At 43.9% G+C, this 27,732-nt stretch overlaps 1 protein-coding gene across 1 annotated transcript; it reads right to left on the bottom strand.

The window, feature by feature from the left end:
- Window positions 1-11,609: 11,609 nt before the first annotated feature.
- Window positions 11,610-27,361, bottom strand: LOC139648053 (Krueppel-like factor 7; the record flags this gene model as incomplete). The annotated part of the gene is made up of 3 exons (XM_071524102.1): window positions 11,610-11,691; window positions 19,109-19,232; window positions 26,710-27,361. Coding segments are annotated over 3 exons (828 nt in total), but the record flags the coding sequence as incomplete, so codon positions are not given.
- Window positions 27,362-27,732: the final 371 nt, after the last annotated feature.

Raw genomic sequence — 27,732 nt, 5'->3', positions numbered from 1 at the left:
TAGCAGAGTGACGTGTGCTCTTTTGGGCCGGTTGAAGACCAGACACGCCGCCGTGTTCTGGATCATCTGCAGAGGTTTGAGCGTACATGCCTGGAGCCCTGCCAGTAAGGAGTTGCAGTAGTCAAGGCGTGTTATTACAAGAGCCTGTACCAGGAGTTGTGCTGCATGCTCAGACAGATAGGCCAGGTAGACAGGACACTAACAGTCTTGTGTGCTCCTATAGGATCAGACTTATCTTTGAATTCTGAATAATTCAGATGGACACGAAGAGTCTTATCTGTGATCCTACTGTGATGAATAAAATCAACCCTCGGTTCCCACTGTATTGCTGTTGGAGAGGCATTTGTCAAAGTGTCCAGCTAAACATCTACTTCAATTTGTTCAGTGGGGTCTCCTTCCTTTGGTTTCCTGGCATTCTGGGGTTTGTTCAGCTAACTTGTTCCAGGCTGCCAAACTCAATATAGCTACTGCCAAGGCTTTGGAGGTGAGAACACCGATTAGTTGTGACTTTGTCGTCCAGAGTTTCAGACACTTAGTAACTTCATGATAGAGTCAGTATTGATAGCTCTTGCTTACTTGCCTCTGCCAAGTTTTGTATCTGTTTCTATACTCTTACCAAAAAGGGTTCTATATGGTGTCAGAAAACGGTTCTTTAGGTTTGTACCACAGCAGAAACCTGACTGGTGCTGTAAAGAACCCTTTTAGAAAGGTTCTCTATAGCAACAGGTTCAAATGGTTCTACATAGAACAGCCTTTCTGGCGCTATAAAGAACCATTTAATAATATTATATATAGAAATTCTCTACTCCCAGCAGTATTATTTATTCTGATTTTCCAGTTTTTATATTTTAACAAATCAGGCATTTTTTAACTACCTGAACCAAAGAACCCCCGAAGAACCCTTTTTTTTATGTGTATGACAGCTCACATTTATTGATGGCTGATGTGATAGATAGTGCCAGATTTAACAATGGTAATTACAGTCCATTAAGCTGCACAGTAGGTGTATGTGTGTATCTATTTGTGTGTGTGTGTGTGTGTGTGTGTTTGTGTATGTGTAAGTTGTTATATGTTATATGTGTCTGCACCACCGTCACCAAAACAAATTCCTGTACATTTATTGTACTCTGCAAATAAAGATGTGATTGTTGATTGTATGTGCATGAATGTGTATCTAGTCCAGATGGTGTTTACTACATAATCTGCTGCAGTGGGATCAATACCCAACATCCTGCCATTCTTTGGAGGAAGTTTTGGCCTGTGTGTGTGTGCCTGAGTGCCTCCTCTGCCTGACCATATTACAGCACAAACAACCAAGTAAGCACTCAGATACTGTATATTAATTTCTCCACCCATCTGACAATTTGTCCAGTATTCAGCAATGTATCACATGTATGTTCAAATACTGATGTGTTAAAAAACTGAATGCAAGTTCCTTTTCTATACTTTATGGGATATACAGTAGGTTGGGGGTGTAACTTGCCATAAATGTATTCCCATCCATGTTCTCTTGTTTCTAACAGCTGGTGGTCAGTAAATGGAATAATGAAGTTACTGAAAATGGCTCACAAGTTGGTGTTGGTGCACTCACTGAAACCAAACAAGCCTTGAGAGCCTTATTTTGTCAAAACGCACATTTCCCTCCATTTCCTATGACCACAGAGCCACTTCCTGTGTCAGGCCACAAATAACCCCCCCCCCCCACTCTAGTAAATGTTACTCCATGCAGATTCCTTCTCATTGTGACTCTAATTTTGGAAGCAAGGAAGCTGCAAAGCTTCGCCGCTGGAATAATATTTAGAGAGACAAGCAGCTAGTGGGTTAGCAAAATATGACTACTGTCTCATGGGATCTGTTCACTCTTAAAACAGGATGGCTCTGTGTGTGCGCGTGTGTGTGTGTGTGTTTGTGTGTGTGTGTGTGTGAGAGAGAGAGAGAGAGAGAGAGAGATCAATGTTAGATCAATGTATCTGGTAGAGTGCGTCAGAGTCCTCAGCTGGTGTTTCTACAGTGCAGTTAGAAACACCTGGAGGCCGACTGCAGCATGCTTATACAGCCGAAATTGATAGCTGAGTCCCCACTAAAGAAACATAAAAATGACTAAACATTTTCCATGGCTGATGATGAATCGGCTTTGTAGGCGTAAACCATACGAACACCTCTCGCGCCATTAATTCTTATTCTCCCTAAGTGTTAGGAATTGTGTGCAGACCTCATATATTCTGCAGTCCTCCCATAGGGGAATTCCTTTAGCTTCAGAGCAGACTGTTCGCTTTCTGGTTCTGCTGGTTGTGTCTGTGGGAGGAGCTCTGGGAATGTTTCTAGCACCAACACAAGGGAAAACAGCAGCAACAACAACCGCTAGCTAACTTGGCCTTCCTGCCGCATGTTAACAGTGTTCCACTTTTTCAAACTGCCCCACCTTTTTTACATTAAAGTCAATGGGGAGCATCTGCTTCAGAATTAAGTACTGCACCTGGCTCCTTTTTAGGAAGAGTGGAGTGCTTTGCAAAGTTGAGAGAAGTTCAACTTTTTGGAGTAGTCTACATGGCCGACCAATCACAATGAAGAAGAGGTGGGATTTCACGCTTCATAGACATCTGATTGGCTCATCTGTCTCCATGGCCAAAGTCAGCGCAAACAGTCTTTCATTGGTCAAACAAAGTGCACAGAAACAAACCAGTGCACACTACATACGTGAAACCCAAACTGGTGCTGCATGCTACATACATGCATGTATTTATTATTGGTGTATGGAACCAATGTCTATTTTCCCATGGAAACAAAATGCTGGACATCATCTCTGGATGATTAGAGCGTCTGTTGTTATGGGAACAAAGTGCACATTGCACAAATTGTGGTTGGAGCAGCACTATTCCTACAGGAAAAGCAACAGTGTTAACTTGGCCATAGCAACACAGACCTGTGTAGCTTCCTTAGAACATTATCATCCTCCTGTCATGATGTTTTTTTTAAATCAGCCACCACCTGGCAAGGGTTAGGCCAACATTATGTTTCAATCAAATGACTAATCTTAGCGCTATTATTGCACTGTTAAAGCCAGAGGGAAGTGAGGACAGATGTTGCTAATAATCTGCTGGTCAATATCATGGCGTGGCAATTCCTTTGTTGCTGTTTTTCCCCCATATATTACAAGGCAGCATAATATTGGGCAGTGGGTGGACAGTGGGGTGCGAGGGTCAGTCAGATTAGCTGACATGGCCCTTCTGGGAGATAAGCATAGAATATGCTAAGGGGCAATTCACCACATTTCTGTTTATTTCTGCTGTTAAGGAAAGCTGATGGTTGCTGTTTCCATAAAACACTTACTAACACAACACACTTATGCTGCTGAATAAGACTAGAAACAGCTCAATCCTCTTCCTTCTTTACCTCTAACAAGAACTGAATAAGCTTGCAAAAGTTGGAAATGTCCCAACTAATCAGCATTGTGAATTCCCATTTTCCAGCCAACACAGCGCAATACTGAGAAGCTCTTTCGCTGGACGATAATAATCCTCTGTGTCGGCGAAGTTCTGCTGCAATGTCTTCATCCAGTGCCCCGTGTCATATGTGCTCTGTAAGCAAAGGAAATACAGGCATATCTGGAAACAGAAAAGTAATGTAATGACTTTCTTTACAGGAAAGCGAGGCGGGCAGTTAAGGGTTTAAATCAGAGGTATAAATATCTCGTCTTTATGCCTACGCTCGCAGAGAAAGACAATCACAGTTTGGTCAGTTGGTCCATTTCAATTAGTTAATCAGCAATTACTGAGTGAGTGGACAAATTTTTCTCTCTCACACAGTGCAGATATGCTGTATATGGCCTCCTTTTCTTCCGCTTAATTGCTCCCTAATTAGCCATTAGTTATTTGATTACCTCTTTTAATCTGGGTGTCATGGGCATGGGTTGGTATGTATGACAGCTCAGTCATTGACAAGTTAGTAATGGCACTAATTAAAGACGTTGCAGCAGCCCTGCAGAAGCCATTTGGAGGCAGGGGAGAGCTATAGATATTCATGAGATTGTTTTAATTTGTAATAAAGACCTAAATTGCCACCAATGTTGAGAGTATAAACCCTTTTGTTGTAGTTATGTGATGGTGGTTCTCGTCGCGGCTGCACTCTCGCCAGCGGCTGAACCATATTTCTCCATCTGCCTTAACTGGCCATTATCCAGAAATAATGTGCTACCATGCGGCACAATGGAAGTCATTTAAGGGCCCATACAGGGGCTGTATCAGTCATTTTCAGGAAGGTTATAATGTGAGTTCTCAGAAAGCCTTGTCCAAAGTGTGTGAAGGATCCTGAAAGGGTTCAATGAGGCAGGACCCTGCAGTCCTGCGTCTCAGTCTCCAGAGCCTCTTGGTCATTGGCCATTAATTTTCTGACAAAACAAAATGCAAGACAGCAGCGACCAGATTCTACCATTTATTACACATATTACATTCTTAAATAAAAATGCTCCACTTAACAGTTCTTGCATAGATATCTTACAATACCAATTTAAAAAAGAATTATGAAACAGACCAGTAACAAAAATAAATTTTTCTTCTTCCTTAATAAAGAACATTACCATACTAACATCATATAATACAAATAATAATATTTTAAACACTTTGTACAGCAAAAAATAGGAAGTAAAAGAACGAGAGAACCCAAAACAGAGAAACTCAACAGAAGTGACTGTGACAATGACAGGAGAGGAAGGTGGGTGAGTGAGGGAGAAATGTGGAGTGAAGGTATGTTAGGAGGGACAATATGAAAGGTATCAGCATTACAGAGCCCCTGTAGAATGGATGACAGAGATGTTGCGATAGTGAAACGGTATCTCCTTACTTCTCCTTGTCTTCTACCTATTGTATTCCATCCAAGAACATGTAGTGCTGCGATCCCTTAAAAGTTAAGGTTTGAATGCACCTAGTACACACAAATGAAGGTGCAAACTACAGCTTTGATTAAAGGACTACACTGACTTTTTGGCAGTGTGGCTCATTGGTCACCTCACCCAATATGTGTTTTAACCCAACAGGATTGACACCAAAATCATCTGTGTGTCTCTGGTAGATAGCTCTGTACGCTTTAGCATACAGTGTGTTAAGTAATCGTAGGCGAAGTAGCATTATGCTAAAAGTGAGAAAATGAGAACTTGTAGCAGCTCTAAGACTGGATTGTTAGTTACTTTTAATGACACACGTCTAAACCTGCCAGGCTTGTTTACGGGATTGGTAAAATAGACATAAAACTTGAGAAAGAGAATGCACTTTCAATCGCAGAAGATCTCTTTTCCCACGAGACTTCAGAGAGACAGCTGAAGTTTTTGCACTATCGATTCATAACTGACTTCACTAATGAAGAAGATCGAGACCAAAAAACAATACCAATTTAAGATTACTAAAACTCTGGATAATGCTAATTGCTTACATACTGTATGCTAAAGTGTTAGCATGCGAACTGGACAGAGCTTTCTACCAGAGACCATAGACCATAGACATGATTTTGGTGCCAATCCTCCCATCAAATATTGGGTAAGGAGACCAATGGACCGAACTGCCAAAAGGTCAGTGTAGTAATTTATAATCTTTTAGGATCACTACTGCAGAGGCTGGAGTAGACTATAGGCATTGGGATTAACGGACCAGGTGAACTGGTAGGAATAGGAAAGCACCTGCAGGGATGGGTCAAGTGAAAAAAGCTCTACTGACCAAGGACATTTAGCTGGTTGGGTGGAATGCTTGACTCAGATCCATATTCACTGAGGATAGTTATTACAGTCACACCGCATGGTGCTGCCTGGTCAGGACTTCTGATCATTAATGAATGTAGTACAAAAGTACCGCCTGGAACTCCCAATTCCCAATATCTCTGATCTGCATAGCTCTTGAGAAAAAATCCCAGTAGTTGGTTATCTAAAGACTAAGAGCATGTTTGGCCCAAAAGAGCTCTATGGGTCGGGGTTTGGGTGGAGGGGGTACAGTGGGGTGAGGTGTAAGATACAGACACAGGGAGAGGGGGTAGAGATTTGTGAATCTCTTATATACTGACACATCAAGCATGGACACACACAGTAGATATAGACAGTCACTCCAGGATGCCGTTGATACCAGGAAAGTTCAACCAAATCACAACATGACTGAATGTTATTTTGTGAAGTACGATATATTCCCCCAAAATAAAGTTGAGTCAAAGGCATTTCATTGGAGGTTTAATCAAGTTGATATGCCAGACTGATCTGACGACCTAAATGCCTTGGTTCTTGGTGCCAAAGTGCATCCTGGAAGTGTAACAAAATGTTTAGTGGATATTTGAGTGCTCCGACAGACTATGCAAGCAGTGCGCACACATGGAGAGTGCAATAGCTAAGTACGTTCATGTAGTGAAATGTTTGAGAGAACTAAAGCAGATCTAGAAACATTGAAATGTCTGAGATTCTTGAAGAGACACTGGCAGAAGACAGTGCTGCTGCTTTTCCACAAAACTGTTCCCATTTAATTCCACAGAGAGTTGTCTGTATGCAAGATCTCACTGAAGTAGCCAAGCTATTTACAAAGCTGCCAGAAGTGACAATCCTTCTTCAGGGTGATATGGTGGAAACCTGAGGAAACTGAAGCCTGGTCCTCCCATATACTACCTCCAAACAACTGCCACTGGTCCAAGACAATGTCTTAGAAAGTCCCAAAGGCGGGGCAGACATCATCATTTGGGTTTGTGAGTCTCAGGAGGATCTATTGTTCTGAACTCTAACCATCTGATGTATGGGAATGCTGAAGTTGTTTGGACTTGGTGTTATAGTGTAAAGGTTTTGAGTGGGTAGTCTTACACTCTTCTTGGGTTTCCATAGTCAACAGTTTAACTAACATTTCAAAAAGACTCCGGTCCACCTCTGACTTTGAAATATGAGACTTCACAGAACTACTTGCAATGTGCTAAGAAGCTAACTTAAACTAAAGCTACTTCAGTCTTTGTAAGCTGCTAGCCCCCACTATACTGGGCACCCTAAAAGACCATGAGACCATTATTTTACAACCGTGAACAACCATGGGTTAGGCTGCAGTTGACAGTAGACGAGAGACTGCAATGTTATGAAGTGTTAAGATTGGGTTGGGGCAAGTAACATAATTAAGATTTAATGGGGCGATCAGGTATAAAACAATTCCTTTCCTACCTTCCATCCATCACTCCTTTTCTGCTTCTCTGCCTCTCTGGTTCTTCCTCTATATCTCTAATATTCACAGCAGTTAACTTGCAAATCTGCAAATCTTTGGGCAAAATGTATAAGTGTGCATTCAGCATTCCTGCAGTTGATTGTGCATGGACAACTGCTGCGGAGAGAGAGAGATGGGGTGAGGACGGAGGGATGGAGGGAAATAAGAATGGCACTTTCAGTGTGCGGGAAGTGGAATAGGATGGGGTTGGGGGGCACAGACTGCATTAAAAAGCTTTAGGGACTTTTCAGATTAATGGTAATTTTTTTTTATCTGTAATCCGTGAAATAAAATGGAAGGGCTAATTTCATTATTTGGATATTCATGGGAGTAAATTATTTTTTATCCTTTCATCAAAATATCTCTTTTAAGTTCAGTTTCTTTCATAAATAAATATATATGTATCCATCTCTCTCCTGGCGTTTCTTTATGCTAATGGGATCTTCTGTTTGTTCTATAACAGATTCGCCCACTGGGTGAGGGCCATTGGAACCAGTCCGGCTCCAAGTCCCTGTTGTTTTTTCTCCAGACCACTCGGTTTCCCTGCGACCCATAGCTATCTCATTAGCGGAGCGGCACCTGTAGAGTCTGGAGCTCCAAAGAGGACCCTGGAGTGCTAATGCTAATCAGAGCTGTGGGACACCAGCTAGCTGGCCTGGTAGAGCCTGAGAGACTACAGGGGACCCAGAGCAACGCCATGACAGCAAACCTACTTTTGAGAGAGAAGAATGCCATGGGAGTGAAATGTGAATTTCCATTTTAAGTGAGTCTGAGATCTGTCAGACGTTGTCGAAGGGGATTCCAATGGAAGGGGAGAGAAACTATGGGTTATATTTGAATGTGTGCTAGCCAGTACATTTTTACACTCTAAAAAAAAGGATATGTCATTTTCAGCACATGTATATGTCTAGTTTGGGACAAGACACAAGTATAACTTCTCAATACAACCTAGAGACAACAAGACATACTCACTCTGTTATGCTGTTATTAACATATGTTCTGTTGAAAAGTATCACATATGTATGTTGTCCCAAACCCGACATACATACGTTCTTTTTTAGAGTGTACTGCAGTGAATCTAGACTAGTCTGACATGACTTCCTATTAAATAGAGAATGCTGTGGCTTCATTCATTTTGTACATTCCAACTGGAGTCTATGAAGTGCGTGGCACATGAGTTTGCGTCTCTTTAATTTGACCTAAGTCATTGAGCTCCATGACTGCCCCAAATGAATGGAGTGTTGTAGATGTAAAGGAAGAGTCAAAACCAAACCAAAAGAAAACATTGTAAGCCATTGCTTCAATTAAAAACTCATTCTAACAGCAAATGGATCAACCGACATACAGTACTTTCTCCCATACGGTTTCACACATGGTCAGCAGTTGAAAAACAGTTATTACCACTTTGCTGAATCACTGCTTCCCTCACAATGTGCCTTCTGGGGACACACACACGTACACACACACCCCATCAAAAACCTCACAAAAGTGCTACAATCCCCATCCTCTATGATTGTACGTACTGTATAGGAGGGCTCGTTCTACATCCCCTTGCATTTCTCAACATTTTGGCATGACTTTGAGCATCATCCAAGCAGAAGAAAAATAACCATCGTTATAGCTTTTGCAAAAACAAATGGGAACCGACAAAGAAATAAACCAAATCAAAAGTGAAACACTGGATTTGTCTTAATCTTGGGTTGTTTTACATTGCATTTAGCAGAGAGAGAGTTTGTGTTTGTTGAAAGAAAGCTGCCGCTGGATACATAAGCCTCATATGGAGGCGGTCTCCCACCGATCTTTCCTGACCAAGGAGACCCTGCCCGTGGCTAAAGGGCAGTTCCACGCTGGAGGTTTTTGGTATTGATTGTTCTGAGCTGCACCATAAACCCCCCCGAAGGGGAATGCTTTGCGTTCACCTAATGAAGGCTGGCATGGCTGACTGGCATGTCGACTGAACATGCCGGAACACGCTGGAATCTAAAAAGCCCCTGCCAGCTTCAGGAACCCTGTACCCTCTGTTCTCACCCAGTCTCGCCAATCACAAGCAGTGAGCGTAAGCCTGTTTGTGAGCGCTAAGGGGGATATAGATGGTGGTGGGTGGATGGAGAGGCGGTGGTGGTAGTAGCAGTGGTAGAGGTGGTGGTATTGGTAATGCCCTGATTGCAAGGCAAGGTTTTTTTTTCCTGCAGTTGATTGTAACCATCCAGCAAGGGAAACAGGCCTCATGGATATGTGGGTGATTGTTTGAACTGAGAACGAGCTCATTTCTCACTTCAAAGGATTTTGTTAGTTCGTTACCTCCAGCTGAGAGCTAAGATAGTCTTCTACTAAACAACAGTTGCTAAATTCCTACTGTGAAAAAAGATTTGGGAGCAGAACATATAATTCCAGAAAGTGTGTGTGTATGTGTGTATTTGTGTGTGTACATGGTGTGTGTGTGTGTGTGCAAGCGTGTATGTGTATGTATGTGTGTGTGTGTGTGTGTGTGTGTAAAGCCTGTCATGCAGTGTTTTGTTTTCCAACTCTGTGCATTAGTTTGATAATTATTTTCCTAAATCTTTTTAGTCTTATCTCAAAAGAGGAACCATGAGCAAAGAAACTGCTGTGTGTGTGTGCGTGTGTGTGTGTGTGTATGTGTATGTGTGTGAGTGTGTGTGCGCTGCATGTTTATGGTGTATGTGTGCCTGTTCTGTATGCAATGTGTAGAGCGAGACAGATTTGTTTTTGTGTATTATTTTTTGAGTCTTTTTATGAGAGTTTTTTTTCCTTTGTATTCTTTTTTTTCAGCGTTTTTTGTCTGTAGAATAAAAAGCACAGATAACATTGAAAAAAGTCAGTGCAGACAATGGATACGAAACAGGCAAGTTTGACCAGGCTGAAGTGACCGTGTCCATTCTGCACCGCCACACACAGGTCGGCTGGTGTGTTTAGTCCCAGGTGAACAGCCGACCGACTCTTTCGTCTCCCTCCCCTCCCTGCAGCCCCACCAGGAAGGCGAGACCCCAGAGTCCGTGATAGCGCTCCAGGATGACTTCCAGAATCAACACAAAGCCAAAAAAACAACAGGTTTCCAGTTTCTAGAGAGCCTCTCCGCCTGCTTGGCTGGCTTCGGTAGTATGGAGGCCATGGAGGGTCATGCCAAGGTTTTGTTTTTCAGCTGGATTGGATCGCAAGGGGCAGAAAGAGCAGAATGAATAACAGAAGGCCTTTCTCTCCGCTTTCATGCCAGGCCAAAAATACAAATCCCTTTTGTCAGAGTTTTGTACGATTCCTATTTTTTTTTCCATCCATCAGTTGCCTACAGATTGCAACGGCAGAGCGAAAGCCTGTGCACATGGGGATTGATAGACCAACAATGCTTTCCTTCCCATCCCACACATTCTGTCTCACTGTCAAGTCAAAAGCATCATGGATTTTTCGTTTTGTTCCGATCACCGTTCAGTGAGTTTTAAGACATTTTCCTCCAAGAGAGAAAGAACAAACAAAGCGTCATTCTTCATAATAACAACAATAATAGGAATTATCGTCTTTTTCTTTAAAATAGAAAACAAAGGCAAGAAAGTGTCGCTGCGCATTTCTGTCAGATAGCCTGTGGAGGTGGCAGGCATCTTAGTGAAGGTGAGAGATACAAGCACCCACTGGAGGAGAGCTTGAGAGCTGCGGCACCGCCCGCTGACTGAGGTCCCAAGGATGCACCCAAACACCCACCGTCCGAGCCCTGGGTCCCAACCTCAGCCAAGTCGTTTCTTGCAGTCTCTCTCCTGCAGATTTGGCATTGTTGTTTTCTTCACATAGATTACTGAAGCTGACTTTTAACTGCGGCAGATGATGGTTTCTTATGTTCCATGTAGGACAGAGAACAACGAAAAGAAACAGTCGAGTATTGGATTTCAAAAGCCGGTCACCATTTCTGTAAAGCACTAAAATATTACACATCAGGATAGTTGAAGTTGAGCGGGTCTTTCCGACCGAAGTCAGTTGTACGGTAAAAACACACTGAATACAGAGAAAGAAAGGAAAAAACGGCTGTGTAATAACTGTTTGAACAGGTTAAGTGTATTGGTTTGGCAGTGTCCAAAGCCCCGGAGCCGCGTGGGAACGGCCCGGGCCTCACCAGGATGATCAAAGAGAGTGTGTGTAGAGTGTCCGCTATTGCAAGTGTGTGATTTTAAAGAAAAACAACGTCTAGCTCCTCCTCGTCTCTCACTCCGTCCCCCCTCTCTCCGACCGGACGTCTGGCCAATCGGTGTTCTCGGACAGACGCCGTTGCCCTCCGGGGCGTCGGGGGGCGGGGCAGGGCGGGGCAGGGCGTTTTTGGGATGGGGGCCTGGTGGTGGTAGCTCCCCATCCGTCTCTCCTCCTATCTCTCCTCCTCCTCCTCCTCCTCCTCCTCCTCTTCCTCCTCTCCCTCTCTCCTCTTTTTTTTTCTCCTTAGATGTGCCTCTTCATGTGCAGGGCCAGGTGGTCGGACCTGGAGAAACACCTAGAGAGACAGACGGAGACGGAGAAACGATGTCAGAAATATTCAGCTGATATGCATAAGCACAAAAATGACAGGAGGCAAACGAGAAGAAGGAAATGTTGAGACGAGATGAGATTAAACTTTAATGTTCCTTGTGGGGGAATTGGGTCATTGCAGCAGTAAAAAGGATATAGTAGGATATAGTAGAATAGTAAAAGGATACAGCAGGGAAACAATAGAATATAAATAAGAACATAGAAAATTGGGGTTACATGAACGTATGCAACTGATAATTTCCACACATTTCCACAACTGAATGTCTGAATGGGAAGTATGGGAAAAAGTATAGATAACAGTATTAATACTACTACTACTACTACTACTACTACTACTACTACTACTACTACTACTAATGATAATAATAATAACTTTATTTATATAGCACCTTTCAAAAACAAAGTTACAAAGTGCTTTACAATAAAAACAGATAATAAAAGTAGATAAGATCCAAAATAAGATATAAACAAGATAAAATTATTTTAAAAGTTACAACAAATACCATCAGTTAAGAAAAAGCCATAAGATAAAAGTGAGTCTTAAGAAGAGATTTAAAAGAGGATACTGAGTTTGCCTGCCCAGATACAGGCAGGAGCCTGAACATTCAAGGCTTTAAAATCAAGCAGTAAAATCTTAAAATCAATTCTAAAACTCACAGGTAACCAGTGAAGGGCAGCAAGGATTGGTGTAATGTGGTCGCTTCTCTTATTACGTGTTAAAAGCCTGGCAGCAGCGTTTTGTATCAACTGCAGTCTTTGGATCTTTCGCCTGCTGATACCAGAATAAAGTGCATTGCAATAGTCAAGTCTGGAGGAGATAAAAGCATGGATGACCTTTTCTAAGTCTGCAGAGGAAAGGAAAGGCCTGATCTTGGTGCTTGGAGCTGTCTCAGTTGGGCAAAGCAGGACTGCACCACTTTGGTCACCTGAGCATCAAAATAAAACTCTGAGTCAAAAATAACACCTAGGTTGTGGGCCTCTTCGAACATTATTAGATAAGGCACCCAGACTAGAGGAGAGATTGTTAACGCTGTTAGTGCTGGGGCCAGAGGAGGTAATTATAATCAATTCTGATTTGGAGTCATTCAACTGCAGGACATCCAATTTTTTATTTCAGCAAGGCAGGACATAATACAAGAAACATCGGTGGTACCAGGCTTTAACGGGACATACAATTGGGTGTCATCCGCGTAGCAATGGAAATCGATGTCATGTCTACGCATGATTTGCCCCAGGGGTAGCATGTATATAATGAATAAGAGGGGACCCAAAATAGAACCCTGGGGGACCCCACAAAAGAGAGGAGCACAAGAGCAGGAGGCATCTCCAAGCATTACAGAGAAGGACCTGTTCGACAGATAGGAGATGAACCAATCCAGAGCCACATCACTAATGCCAACATAGTTCTTCAGACGGCTGATTAAGACATTATGGTCCACTGTGTCAAAGGCTGAGCTGAGGTCAAGGAGAATTAAAATGGAGTACAGGCCTGTGTCGGCTGCAAGCAGTAAGTCATTGGTGACCTTGACCAAAGCAGTCTCAGTGCTGTGTAGGGAGCGGAACCCAGATTGAAATTTTTCAAAAATTTGATTGTTGTTCATAAAAGAAATCAGTTGAGTGGAGACATGTTTTTCTAAAATCCTTGATAAAAATGGCAGCTTGGAGATGGGTCTAAAATTACTTAAAACAGAGGGATCTAGAGAGGGCTTCTTTAAAGGGGGGTAAACAGTGGCATGTTTAAAATAGGAGGGGAAAATACCAGTTGACAGAGAGCAGTTAATAATGGCTAAAATATCTGGACCAACCGTCTGAAATACAGCCTTTAAAAACCAAGTGGGAATGCAGTCTGAAGGGCAGGTGGATGATTTTGAAAGTGCAACAGTGCATTCCAGGGTAGACAGGGAGATTACACTGACGTGGGTTAATGTTGAAGGTGGGCAGGAGTCAACATCAACCTCTCTGAATTCAGTGTTAAAGTGCTGCTGAATCTCCACTATTTTGTTACAAAAGTAAGAAATTCTTCACATCTCTCAACATGATCAGCAACAGCAGCATGTGTGAGGCAGGGAGAATGAATACAATCAGAATGAATGAGAGAACGAGAGGGCTCAAAGCTCAATAACACACACACACACACACACACACACACACACACACACACACAGTGATGCAAAGGACTGCTGGGATTTTCAACGATTCCTCCCTTTCAAATGTATAATGAATTTCACTAATCTCGCTTCATTATGTCACACCAGTGAAACCCGGAGTTAGGAACGAGGACGGGCCAATTCAGGCTCAGCGATCTCCTCTTCTGATTTTCTTTTTTTTTTTCTAACTATTAGAGACAGCACACACTTCCAACGCTGCTATAAATCACGGCCGGACCACCGCGGCTCTGCGAACGATCGCCACGCTGCAGGTGAAATACTACTGTGGAACGCGACACCCTCATTAGATATGCGCCGTCTCGAGACGTGGCTGCGCATGCAAACGGGCCGCCGGTAGTTTCTGCTGCCAATCCGTTTAACTCACCGGTGGCTGCGACCGGTATGAGAGCGAGACATAAAAACCAGGCGCTGGCGACCTATGATATACGATTTGCAATGCCACAAGTACTTTAATTTTATTACGCCACTGTAAGGATTATTACATTGAAGCTGAACACGCGCAATAAATTGAATCGCAAATGATATGGATAAAGCAGAAGCAAAACAAAATGTGGGCGAGTATAAAATGAGAAATTAAAAATTCAATTTGCCAGAGGCTTTATTCATTATTAATTGGTCAGGGCTACTGTGTGTGTGTGTGTTTGTGTGTGTGTGTGTGTGAATCCGACTGAGGTTTCTCTCTCCCAAACAAGCCTTGGTGTAGACAGGCTGCTGCTCTAACCAGATAGAGGTAGAGAGCGAGAGAGAGAATAAAAGACTCAAAAGGCCAGAAATTTGATTCTTTGATTCGTTCTCCTTGTTTCGGCCCTCCAATCCTGCTGGAACCCCACATTCAGAGAGAAAGAAGGAAATCTAGAGGCGGTGTGAATTGCATGCAAAGTCAAGGGAAGGAGGCAAACAAGGGAGGCGCACGCAACTTCGCTCTAGGCGGTGTGAATTGAGGTGAAGAGGAGTCACTCCAGTTGAAAAATTTCAACTCGAGCCAGAAATGAACGCACTAAAGCAAAAGCGAATTAGTAAATTTCTCCCCACTCCCAGTATTTACAATAGGGAAAAAATGTCCATTGGGGTATTGTGGAATTGTGTGACGTTTATCTGACCAAAACGCTCATAAAGCCAGATTCCACAAATATGTTGGTTGGTGGCTGAGCCTGGGGCAAAATAAAGATGATAGAATACAAATCCAATGCTGAAGCAGAGTTTCAACTAAGCTACATTGTCCCATGAAGGAAAATATCAACCAAACCACTGATCATAATGACTGGTCTGTCACCCTCCTGCTCTCTGTCAGGTGGTGTCATCAAACCTGCCCACATGTCATCAATTTCACTGCTGATTTTCGCAGTCTGATGACACTAAAGAAAGGAACATACAGTGAAACTCTCCTCTTACCTCCTTTCTGGTCTTCCCCCTTAGCTGCCCATGTGCTACCTGCCTTGACCAATCTGTGTGTGTGTGTGTGTGTGTGTGTGTGTGTGTGGCTGGACAGATGGCCATGCGAGTCACTGTGTCACTGTTGGGGGGCTGCCAGACCAGCTGGTACAACCCTGACACCCCCCCCCCCCGCTCCATCCTAAACCTCTCCACCCTTGTCTCTCCTCCTTAACCCCCCCTCCCCCCTCCTCTCCCTGCTCCTCCCCCCTTCTTTTCTCCTTCTCATCTCTCCTCCTCCTTCCAGCTCCATGACCATCAAGGGGTCCCTGCTTGATTAGGCAGGATTAATGACAGACTGGTGTGTGTGTGTGTGTGTGTGTGTGTTTGTGCGCATGTGTGTGTGTGTTTCCCCTAGAGAGAATGCGTCACATTGAACACTGTATCTAATGTTAACCTCTCCATGGCTGCCACTCTTTCCATTCTGATGGTAATAGTGGTGTGCGTGTGTGTGTGTGTGTGTGTGTGTGTGTGTGTCCTTGCCAAGCTTTCCCTAATGCCGCTTTTCCACCGCATGGTACCGGCTCAATTCGACTCGACTCTACTCGCCTTTTTTGGTTTTCCATTGGGCAAGTACCAGGTACTTTTTTTGGTAGCACCTCCGTCGAGGTTCCAATTGGCACATTGAGGGGGTACTATCTGCAGTGGAAAACCAAGTGGTACTACCAAAAGTGAGTCGAGTCCAGTCCAGTCCAGTCCAGTCCAGTCGAGGCGAGTTGAGCCGGTACCATGCGGTGGAAAAGCAGCTTAAGGTGACTACTCCACCTAGACACAGTGGCTCCACTCGCCACTGGTGTGTGTGTGTGCTACTGTAAGTGTGAGTGTGTATCCTGGCTACATATGTGTTTGCTAGCACACACTGTGTTACACTGATATATGGGGCCGATATTGGCCTTTTATTAAAACCCACATATCTTCCAGTCAGTGTCGTCCACCTCTGATATGATGGAGCTTTCTCCCTGACCACAGCTAGTGAAGATGATTTTATTGTTATTTTTATATCAGATGTCTGACCAGAGAAATCACTCCAGTGCAGTGTGTTTAGGATTTGACTCAACAGCTTCAGTCTGTAAAACCTGCAGTGAAACCTGCCTCACTCTGCCTTAAAGGATAAGGCATGATTTTGTTATTTTCATAGGATTTGTTGACGGTAAGCAATGCATTAAAAAACACCAGCCTTATCCTTTAAGGAGCTGCTAACCCACCTAAAAGAATTTAATTGGTATGGCTTTCATAAAAGAGTTTTAGTGTCACATGATGAGGGAATGAGGAGAAAATGCTGGGAGTAACACTGAGATCATCCAAGTGAAATTGGCCAGAAATAGGCCAAATCGTTCAGATTTGTGTGAAATCACCAAACTTGATGTAGATGTACAGTTCAATGATTTTAAGAGAACTGAACGTTGTCATTTTCCTGTATGCCTGATTGCCATAGACAGTAAAAGGGCAATGTTCTTGGTTCTCTTAAAACTGCAATTTTATTGTATTTTTTGAATCACTGAATTGGCCATTACATGATGATCTGGACAGTTTTTTGATGTTTTCCCTCAACGCCATTGTACCCCTTGATCATCAAATCATACTGTAGCAGTAGACATATCTTTTTCAGTGGTATCATGTTCAGTTCTGCAGATATACATGAAAACCCATTGGCTAACAATGGACACACAATCACACTACTATGTGAGCGCCTGCCTGTAGCAGGGTTGGGTCAGCCTTGCTTATGGTAGAGACAGATGCTTAATGCAGTTGCATCCATATTTCTCTGCTGTATGGAGTGTTAGCATGCGGCCAGGAGTGGCCTGCAATCTGTTCGGCAGCCAGACGGGCGCGATGGGCCTTTTGTCAGTCTAAATGAGTCAGCTCCAGTTGGGACTCAGACAGTAATATGCTGAGAGAATAGGCCTCCATGTGATACTGTTGAGTGCTTTTGGATGGTGATGAGGGATTTCCTGCTGCATCTGACTGTTTCTCTGTTGATCTGTTTGTTTTTCATCCGTCTCTCTTTGTTTCTCTCGCTCGCTTTCTCTCAGTCTGTATATGATTATTACACAGTGTAGAGTTCGGTTAAAGCAGCCAATAGCCGATATTTCGGGCTGATAGTCAGTGTCTTTATATTTGGTCATTTTCATGGCAAAATATGATGTGTTTCTCCCAGAATGTTATTCTTGTCAGGGTGGAAAAGCCTCTGAAACAGCATTTAGACCATCATGGGACAATGAAACTCTTTGAAACCCTGGATGATAATAACAATAACATATTCATGCATATGTGTGTGGAATATGATGAAAATGTCACATTAAGATCCATTCACATTAAGCTTCCCATAGACAACCAGTGTAGTATTGATCAATTCTACAATAAATATGTAATCAAACAGCATCATACCCATCATATCAGCGGTGTATGACACTGACTGGACCGTGATCCGATTTTGAATAAAAGGACAATATCAACACCATAATGCAGTAATTGTGTACTGTATGTGTGTGAGCATGTATTCAACATGCATGTGTAAGTGTGAGTGTATGTATAATCCTAACAGCAGTATGTGTTATGGTACTAATCATGGGTGTTAAATTTACACACTCTAATATACTGTGATGGGACAAATTGCATACATATGTGTGTGTGACTGTGTAGGCGACTCAGTGTGTTTTTTTGTGGATATATACAAGTCAGTGACTCTGCATCTGCATGTGTCTTTGTGTAATTCCGTATGCATGTGTGTGTTGTGTCTACTTGTGTGTGTGTGTGTGTGTGTGTGTGTGCCAGAACACGGCTAATATGGTCCCAGCTCTCCGTGAGGATTAGAAGCTTCCAACAGGGTTCTGGAGGGCTTTATGTCTAAAACCCAAACTAGAGGGAACCCACAACAGCCAATTACACTGTCCCTAGGGTCTGTGTGCGTGTATGTGTGTGTGTATGTTCATCAGAAAGGTAGTGTGGGCACACACACACACACACACACACACACACACACACACACATACAGAGAGAGAGTGTGTTAAAGTGGAGCTGGCATCTGGTGCCAGTCAATTAGCTGTGACCAGTCTGCCAATAGCCAGCCTCCATTTGGTAAGAACTGCCAGCATAGAGGCATGAGTAAGCACACACACACACACACACACACACACAGCATCCAGTGCATAGAAAAACAATGATAAGCGTATAAATTATATTTGGAGGAGACTGAAGGCAAATTGGACCATTGAAAGAAGAGGAGGGAGGTGTGGATCTCAAACTGGTCCCAGTCATTTCGGGGGGGCAGAACTGGTTCCATCTGGACAAAACCCAGTGTGTGTCTTGGCACCAGGGTGGAGAATGTGCTTGACTGTTGTGTGTGTGTGTGTGTGTGTGTATGTGTGTGTGATGGACACTGGGCACATTTGCATGAGTGTGGCACTCTCAGTCTCTCTCTCCCTCTCTCCCTCTCTCCCTCTCTCCCTCTCTCCCTCTCTCTCCCTCTCTCTCTCTCTCTCTCACACACACCTCCACCACAAAGGGATGTCTTTGTGTCCCATCAGTACACTGAGGAGTCTGATGAGTGTCACACTGTCTCTGGTCCCTAATGTATAGTGTGTGTGTGTGTGTGTGTGTGTGTGTGTGTGTGTGTGTGTGTGTGTATGCGTGTGTTGGGTGGCTTTAAAAAGATTCCATTTCCTTATGTTATGTAATCTTACTTTCAGAAAGCCTACTCTTAAGCAGATCCTTTCACATCGATCTCCATCACACAACTTCTCCACCAGTCTTTGTTGTGTGTGTGTGTGTGTGTGTGTTTACCTGTCGCAGTGGTTACACTTGAATGGCTTGGCCCCGGTGTGTTTGCGGTAGTGTCGCGTCAACTCGTCACTCCGGGCAAAACGCCATTCACAGCCCTCCCATGAACACTTATACGGCTTCTCACCTGAGAGAGAGAGAGAGAGAGAGAGAGTGCAAGTTGACATTTTATTATAATTTCTATATCTTATTTCCCATGTCTAAGCTACAGCTGCTCACTAATATACAGGTACCCTCCCGCCCCCTCTCTCCTTCTCCAAAGACACACACACACACACACACACACACACACACACACACACCCTAGGGGCCAGGCAGGCCTATTTTAACACAACAGCCATTTCAATGAGCCAATCCAGTCAATTAGCTCTAAATGAAGTCTTTCAGCGCTACAGCATGTTAATTCATAATCCTAAATTTACCCTGAAAATGAAACGGGGTTCTTTTTTTCCCTTCCAAAGCCCCCACCCCTCCTCCCCCCACCCATCATCCCCCCACCCTGAGGTGGGATCTGAAATGTAAATGAAGTTTCATCCCCAGTTTACCAGATGGGAGAAGAGATGTTCTATTGTTCCCAGCCTGTAGTTATCCCTCCATGATAAAAAGCCTTCCGGCTGTGTGTGTGTGTGTGTGTGTGTGTGTGTGTGTGTGCGTGTGTGTATGTGTGCGTGTGTGTGTGTGTGTATGTGTGTGTGGGAGGGAAAGTGTGTTTGTTTGGGCCCCAAGGTATCCCCTTTGGTTCTGGGGGTGGGGTGGGGAGCAGATTGTCTTCAGATGGGATGGGATGGGATGATGTGTGTGTGTGTGTGTGTGTGTGTAGGTGTGCCTGTGCGAGCGTATAAGTGATTGTGTGTCTGTGTGTGTGTGTGTGTGTGTGGGCCCCAAGGTATCCCCTTTGGGTTTGGGGATGGACCAAACTGTCTTCACTGGAGATGGGACGGTGTGTGTGTGTGTGTAAACTCGGGGGTGGTAACTATAATTGGGGTCTTAATGACTCTTAATGGGGAGTAATACAGCAGTTTACAGTTAGCCAGATGTCCCAGTCCCCCCCATCATAGCACCCACCAATCTTCTTAAGCAGACACACACACACACACACACACACAAATATCCTAGCCAGAGCAAAGTGTTAATAAAGAGTAAAGTGAAATCTAAGCGTTTCAATCACTTTTGAGACAGAACTGTAGAGCCTGAATTGCAGAATATGGCAGAAAACTGTGTTTGTGTGTGTTTTGACTTTGTGATGCTCAAACCAAAAGGCCTTTAACTTAAATTAACCATAACATGCTCACTTCAATTCCCCTTCCGAACACACAGGCACAGTTTCCTTATTTGATTTTCTTGTACAAACTACATTTTTACCCTGAACTCCCCAACCATACTGCGGAGCGTAATTTGAAGCCGCTTCTCAACCACAAACACTAACAGGATGACTAAATGTAAGATGGGTTTTTTTTTTCCCCCTGTGCTGTAATTGCCTTGAACCCAATCGTCATGCGAGAATAACCCAACCGGCGGAAAGTAAATAGTGATTCAAAATAGTATCTGAGAGGTGCAGAGCGGTGCTGAGAGGCAAGGTGATGCAACGACAAGTAAAGGATGATGTGGTAGCGGAGGACGAGGTGTAGAGCTCAGAGGGGAGGTGGGAAGTAGAGGGATGTGATGAAACGAGGTGTCCCCCCCTCTCTTCCCCCCCCCCCATTCAAAAAAGAAAGACGTCCGACTGCGAATCATCTCTGATGTCCTTTTCTTTCAATCCTACCCCCCGCCCCCTTCCCCCCCCCCCCCCCCCCCTCCCCGATTCCCTCTCTCTTTGATCCAACTCTTCTTTGATCCATAGACACAATGTGATTGCAGGATGACGCAGTGTTTTCAGACTAAATGAATTCCCGGTCACAAGCTGTGCTCCCCTGGATTTGCATATTCAAATTCTCCAGTCAAATATCACCCAGTTGGTTGTTGATTTCCCCAGCGGAGCTCGGGGGTTCGTTGGCCGACTGCTGTCTCACCAACGGGCGTTTTGGGTGACAGGACTTCCTCTATGGCTTCTTCTGCTGTGTTTACTGGTCACTATATATGAATTAAATATGAACTTAATGCATCCCAGACACTCAAATGATGAAGTAGAACAGTGCAATGTTCTATATTTATGTGTTCTATGTTTTATGTAGATTTTTAACTTCATTTTGAACTGTAATTCATTTAAAAAATCTCAAACACAGTAGTAGTTTAATTTAAAAGCGATTTATTGGCATCCATTTACTAGACACATATATATCATGCAATTACTTATTTGTAATTCTATGTTCTATCTATAAATATGAACGTTCTGTTATACTTACTACTTATATAAGTTTGTGCGATTTGGTCAGCACATGGAAGCTGCAGCCTATTTCCATTTTAGGAGTTCAATTACTGTTGTTGAAAAAGTTACAGGCTAATCCTAATGCCGACAATCAGTTCCCTGATGGCATCATCAGGTCTGAAAGGGGTTGGAGCCACATGTGTTCATCAGTAGATTAGCTCACCCTGCTGTGAGGTGACACAGGAGCAGGATCTGAGAGGTCTGCAGGCTCTGGGGAGCTCGTTGCTGTTTCTTGCGACTCTGGATGGTTTTGAGTGGAGCTGGTGGAGGCAGATCTGGATGGCTGGGGACCGGGTCTGCTAGTTAGCTGCATGCTTTCCTGGGCATCTAAAAGCATTTTCAAACCTGTAGTTTGTTTGCTTTGGTCTGAATCAAGGCACGAGTTGTTACTTTGAGTCCTTAACCCATAATTCACAGTGTGATTAACCCATAATGCACACTGTCCTCTCAACAAGGCCTCAGTCTGACTGATTTGGTCCATTGGTGTGATTGTTGTGTTCTCATATGCTCAACAAACAAAACTAAGGGGAAAACCACTCCAGGGTTTGAAAATAATTGCTCTGAATGAACTAGGCGTGAAAATGGCCCTAGCTTCTTTTCTTCACCTTATTCAGAAGATGCTTTTGTGGACATTTAGCTCATCACTGCAGCCAAGTCACCTGTCCATCACTGATTCTCTGATGCCTAATCTTCCAACATAATGAATGAGTGGCATTAAAACTGTGTTACACTGATACGCACAACAGATTACTGTTAGTTCTGTCTATCTATAAAGAAAGAGAAATAGAGAAAGAGAAATGTCTCAGCACTAGAGAGTATCTGTGCATCCTCCCACACACTCCACCAGTTCCTCCTCACTCCAGGCTGGATCCAGTACCACTAGTTTATGATCATACAATAGCAAACCTCTTGCAAAAAGATTGGCAGCTGATTCTATTGGCCTGTTGGAGAAACAGTGCACTCTCAACCTGCATGTATGCGTGTATGTGTGTGTGTGTGTGTGTGTGTGTGTGTGTGTGTGTGTGTGTGTGTGTGTGATATGGGGTACAAGTGGGGGCCGCAGGTGCCAGACAAGCGGCCGTTTCACACCCATCTTTCTGTAATTGGCCAGAGTACCCCATCTTCCTACAATAGGACCCCCCTTAAAGACAGGCACACATGCACAGACACACACACACGCGCACACACGCACACACACACACACACACACATGCAGGCACTCTTGACAGAATGAAGCAAGGCCAGCTTGGGCCTGACGCCACAGCAACCATGACGCCAGCCAATTATAGCACGGCAAGGCAAGGATGCGTGATAAAGTCACCTAGCAACTGAGAGAGAAGGGAGAGAGAGAGAGAGAGAGAGAGAGAGAGAGGAGAGAGAGAGAGAGAGATTAACAGCCATGGACAATCCACCAGCCACCAACCAATTATGGAAGAGTGTGATGCAGTTGCCTGGCAACCCAAACTGAACGAGCAAGCGGAAGATAGAGAGAGAAAGAAAGAAAGAAAGAGAGAGAGAGCAGGTTGGAGGTTGGATTCAGTGGGTGGGGGTATGGGGGTATAGGGGTATTGAGTTATAGGGGTCCAGAGGTATAGGGATAAAGGGGGAATGGGGTATAGAGTTATAGGGGCATAGGGTTATAGGGGTATAGCAGTGTAGGGATATAGGGGTATAAAGGTACATGGGCATATAAGTATGGGATATAGGGGTATAGAGTTATACGGGTATTAGGGTATAGAGGTATTAGAGCACTGGGGTTTAGAAGTATAGCAGTATAGAGGCACAGGGATATTGGGTTATGGATATAGGGGTGTAGGGGTACAGAAGTATAGGGGCATTGGGTTATAGAGGTATTAGGGTATAAAGGTAGAGGGGTATAGGGGTATAGAATTATAGAGATATAGGGGGTATAGGCACATAATGGTATAGGGGTATAGAAGTATAGGGGCAGGGGAGTACAGGGGTATACAGATATAGGAGTGTTGGCTTATAGGCACATAATGGTAGGGGAATATAGAGGTATAGAGGTATTAGGGTATAAAGGTAGAGGGGTCTAGGGGTATAGAGGTTTAGGGGTATAGAGGTTTATATAGGGGTATGGTCTATCTGATCTCTGTCTGATATTGTTCCTTAGCACCCCGCCCCCCACCCACTCGCCTCTACCTCCCCTCCACATCACCAGTGCCTTGGCTGCAGTTAATTACATTTCCTCATTCAGTCAACTGTAGGGAGAGAGACAGAGACACTGAGAGACACTGAGAGAGAGAGGGGAGCTGTTAAGAATCTCTGGGGCTGCTGCTGGAGTTCGCTCAGCTCGGTGCATGGAGGAAACAATTATAAGCCATCTATAATTTCTGTTTCAGAGTTTCATCCACATCCAAGCCAGCGAGAGAGAAAAAATACCCAGAGAGCAAGAAGCCTTGGCTGGGGCTCAGAATAGCTCTGCCATCTAAGTGCTTTGGAGATTAACACTTATAATTGAAATATTGTCTATGTAGTTTTTACAACATATCCCTAATTGAAACATTGTCGCTTTCAAATAGGGACATAACACAAATACTTTACATGCTATTGTAAAGAGAGTTTTTATAGAGCAATTTTGTTTGGATTTCAAGATATGAAGATATTTAAAAACATTATGTGGAACTGCAGCATGTGTGTGTATTCCTCACAAATCTCACTAAAATGATGGAATTCTCTTGGAATGAGTTTGTGTGTATTGGCTTATGGTGTGTACTGTGTTAGTGTGGTGCAGTAAGTGATGCTGTGCAGGACTTTGCTTTCTGTAGCTGCTCCTCCCTCCAGTCTCTGCTTACTTAATCCCTCTACATGTATGTTCAATGATTTATGGTCATAATAACCCAAAAAGAGGATTAAGCTAATTACACTGCTGTACTGTGCTTGTAATGAACACATCGGGTGGGAATACTCCACCCCCACATATGTGCATGCGCACACACACACGCACACACACAGAGTGGAGAAGCTGCAGTGTCTTCATGTTGTCTTTTATATTTATTTATTTTTTCAGTTGTGGGGTGAATCTGCCCTACATCAGCTAATTGGTGGTTAGTATTACTGGGCTGCAGAATCAACAACAGATTAGAGATGCTGCAGCTAACGTTAACGCTACCAGGCTGTACCTGCAGGACACTAGCTGCTCCATTCTGGATTAGCTATGATAACGCTACAGCTAATGGTTAACAGTGGGATCCCCTGGCTATGCTAGCCCTGAAATGTAATGCTGTAGTATATAAAGTTAAAGCCACATGATGGTAGCCTGGGTCATATAAGCCTGTAACACGCTGGATTAATGATGCCAAGGTTACCACTATTACTACAGTGTAGGTCCTGCAGGCTATGTAATCCTGGTAAACACCCAGAAAACTGCTATGGCTATAGCTAACATTGGATGATGGCAACTGGAGGCCAAGCACTGCTCCAGATACTGTATGTGATGCTGTGGCTAAAGCAAAAGTTGAATAATGCTACCTTGAGGCCATAAAAGTCTATAGGCTTAATGCTATAGATAAGTGATGCTAGGACTAACAGCAATGCCACTAGCCCTCCCAGGTTCAGCCTCAGTTTCCTAGGCTGAAAGACATCTAATTCAGGAGGAATTTCATCAACTTAAAAAACAGCTGAATATACAGCTGTTTTTTAATATAAGATTAATGTACAAATCTCTTGTAGATTAGTTCCTGTCACCTTAAAAGCAATGATGTAGCATTAAGCGATCATCATCAGGCAATCACCAATATGAACAAAAATCAATTATATTTTCAGAAAAGCATTAATATATGCTTTTTTTTCCTTTAAAAGACCCTATCCTCATATACATCAGTTTGAGACTTCTTACTATAATGTATACAATCAGTTTACATCATGAAGCCTAAAAAGGTGATAAACTCTATTCTACAAATAAGAAGTTGGGCAAACTGAGTTCAGGTGGGTTACACTACATCCCTGCTTAAAACTCAAGCAAATAATGCATGATCATTCTCTGTGTCGGTCAAATCTGGCCTTGCTGTGTCTGCTTCTTCAGTCATAAGCCTGGCTCTACATGCTAATGTTAAGAAAGGCTGATGGTTAACAGCTCCCGGCTATGTTAGCCTGGTGTGTGTTCTGTCTGAGGTTCACTGAAAGGGCAGCTGTAGTTAGCAGCTAAAGCTGCATGTCAGACCCAGTTGGACACGGCTGAATTCGCAAAGTCATTTACTGCCAGTCTATCAATCATCAGGCAATTACTGGAGGCAGAGCCTGTTGGCACTGTGCTGGGATAAAGACTCATGAGGAACGAGGAAATCTGCAGTACCATCTGAGAAGCGGAAGAACAGAGGTTTCACTTTGCACCTACTTATGAATAGCACAAACCAGAAAAAGAAAAAGTGAGAAAAAGTGCGAGCCACCCCCTTCAAAACACAACATGTCTTATGGCTGCGTTGCATTCTGGTCTATTGAGGCTGCTGTCGGTGGAGAAATTGGTACCTCTTCCTCTTCTCCAATCAAGAAAGATTGATTCTGAGGGGCTGACACCAACACCTGGCATTTACCAGTAATGTTTTAGATAGCTGAACATTTTTCTGCTATTAAACGTCATTGTAGCTATGCTGGAAATATCTCAACATACGTCATGTTGTCTACGTTTGGCTGCTTATCCACGGGAATAAGAATAATCCAAGTGTTCTGAAACGATTGAAAATACCTACTGTATATCTACACCAGTACTTAGTGCAAGTCTCAAACCGTTGTTTTCGAAAGCGTTCATGCTTCCGCGCACCCACATGTTGCATGTTCATGCTCTATGTGAACATGCGACTTTTCCCCATTTCCATGTTTACAGTCCTACACAGAGGTCTACGTCACAATGTTGTTAAAGTTGTAAAACTAACAGATAACCAGTGTGGATAAGCATAAATATAGGTTATATGATTATGTGAGGGAAAGAAACTCACAGAAAATGGAGAAAGGCAACTGTACATGTTTTCTTTTCATCTGAAAATAGCCTTAACCCTAAATAGCGGTGAAAAGTATCTTTTGGGTTATCTAGTCTTGCTCACCAAAGCGTCAGGTTTTCAGCACTGCATTGAAGTTACTGTATCTGTGCAATGATGTGTATCGTTTGAAAACTCCAGTCTAATGACTTCTGTTATTTAGCGTCTTAATAAAGACTAAGTGATAAATCCTTGTACTTGTAATGAGGGTAATTAAATCTGTGTGTGTGTGTGTGTGGTCTTACCTGTGTGGGTCCTCTGATGTGCCTTCAGATGGGAGCTCTTGGTGTAAACCTTCCTGCAGCCGTTAAACTGGCAGCGGTGGACTCTCTTCTTGTTCTCTGGTACGTCTCCTCCGAGGCTTCCTCCTCCTCCCTGCTCACTGTCACTGAGGGCTCCTCCTCGGCCCGGCGGGGAGGGCAAGGCTCGCGCCGCCACCAGCTTAGCCGCCCCTAACCCCACCTTCTTTGCCACCAGTTTAAGCGTGAGCGTGCCGTCCGCCGTCGCCGTGAGCGTTTGCGTGGGTTTGACGAGGTGGCGGCCCAGCTCCGGTGATGACGGCGGCGTTAGGGACGTGACGGCGGCGCTAAGCTGCACGGCGCTGACGCCTCCCGGGCCTTGGTCCTTGGTCGTGAGGGTTCCGGTGCCGGCTTCTGCCTGGCTCTTGTTAGGGTGAGGGGCCTGGAGGATCTTGGCCTGGACCTTGGGGAGGGAGACCAGTAGCGGAGGTGGGCTGGGCTGGTCGGGGAGGCTGGGGAGGAGGGGATCCATCAGGTCCTCGTCGCTGTCGCCACCCTGCATGAAGGCCGGCGTTAGGAGGCAGTCCAGCTCCTCGTCAAACAGCTCCGAGAGTCGCTTGGGCTCCGTCTGTAGGTAGCGCTCCAACTCTAGGCATGTCTAGAAGAGAAGGGAACACATAGACCCAGAGTCAAAAACAATATACTTTATACCTGTTAGTTCAGCTTGCTGGAGGTGTTAACCCATCACAAATCCAGTCACACCAACTTCATATTGACCATTCACTGCCAGGGTTAACTGGGCTTAACACAAGTCAAGTAATCCATCATGAAGCCGCACAAAAGATAAGATCCATCTCTATATGTTATACACATAATGCCAGGAACAGTCAACACTCATCTCTTCATTCTTCTCCCATTGACTTTGAAAGTCAAATGTTCCTTGTACAGGGGGTGTGAAAGTTCAGGAATCATAGGGATAACAGTAACACCATATATTTTTCCTTGTCACACACACTAGTTGTCATTATG

This window comes from Centroberyx affinis, unplaced genomic scaffold (genome assembly GCF_046629955.1).
Source record: "Centroberyx affinis isolate AG114_WGS23_722 - 3 ecotype Tasmania unplaced genomic scaffold, CSIRO-AGI_Caff_v1 ptg001148l_1, whole genome shotgun sequence".
Lineage (NCBI taxonomy): Eukaryota > Metazoa > Chordata > Actinopteri > Beryciformes > Berycidae > Centroberyx > Centroberyx affinis.
Note: the sequence above shows the minus strand (reverse complement) of the source record. Positions and strands in the feature narration are given on the sequence as shown.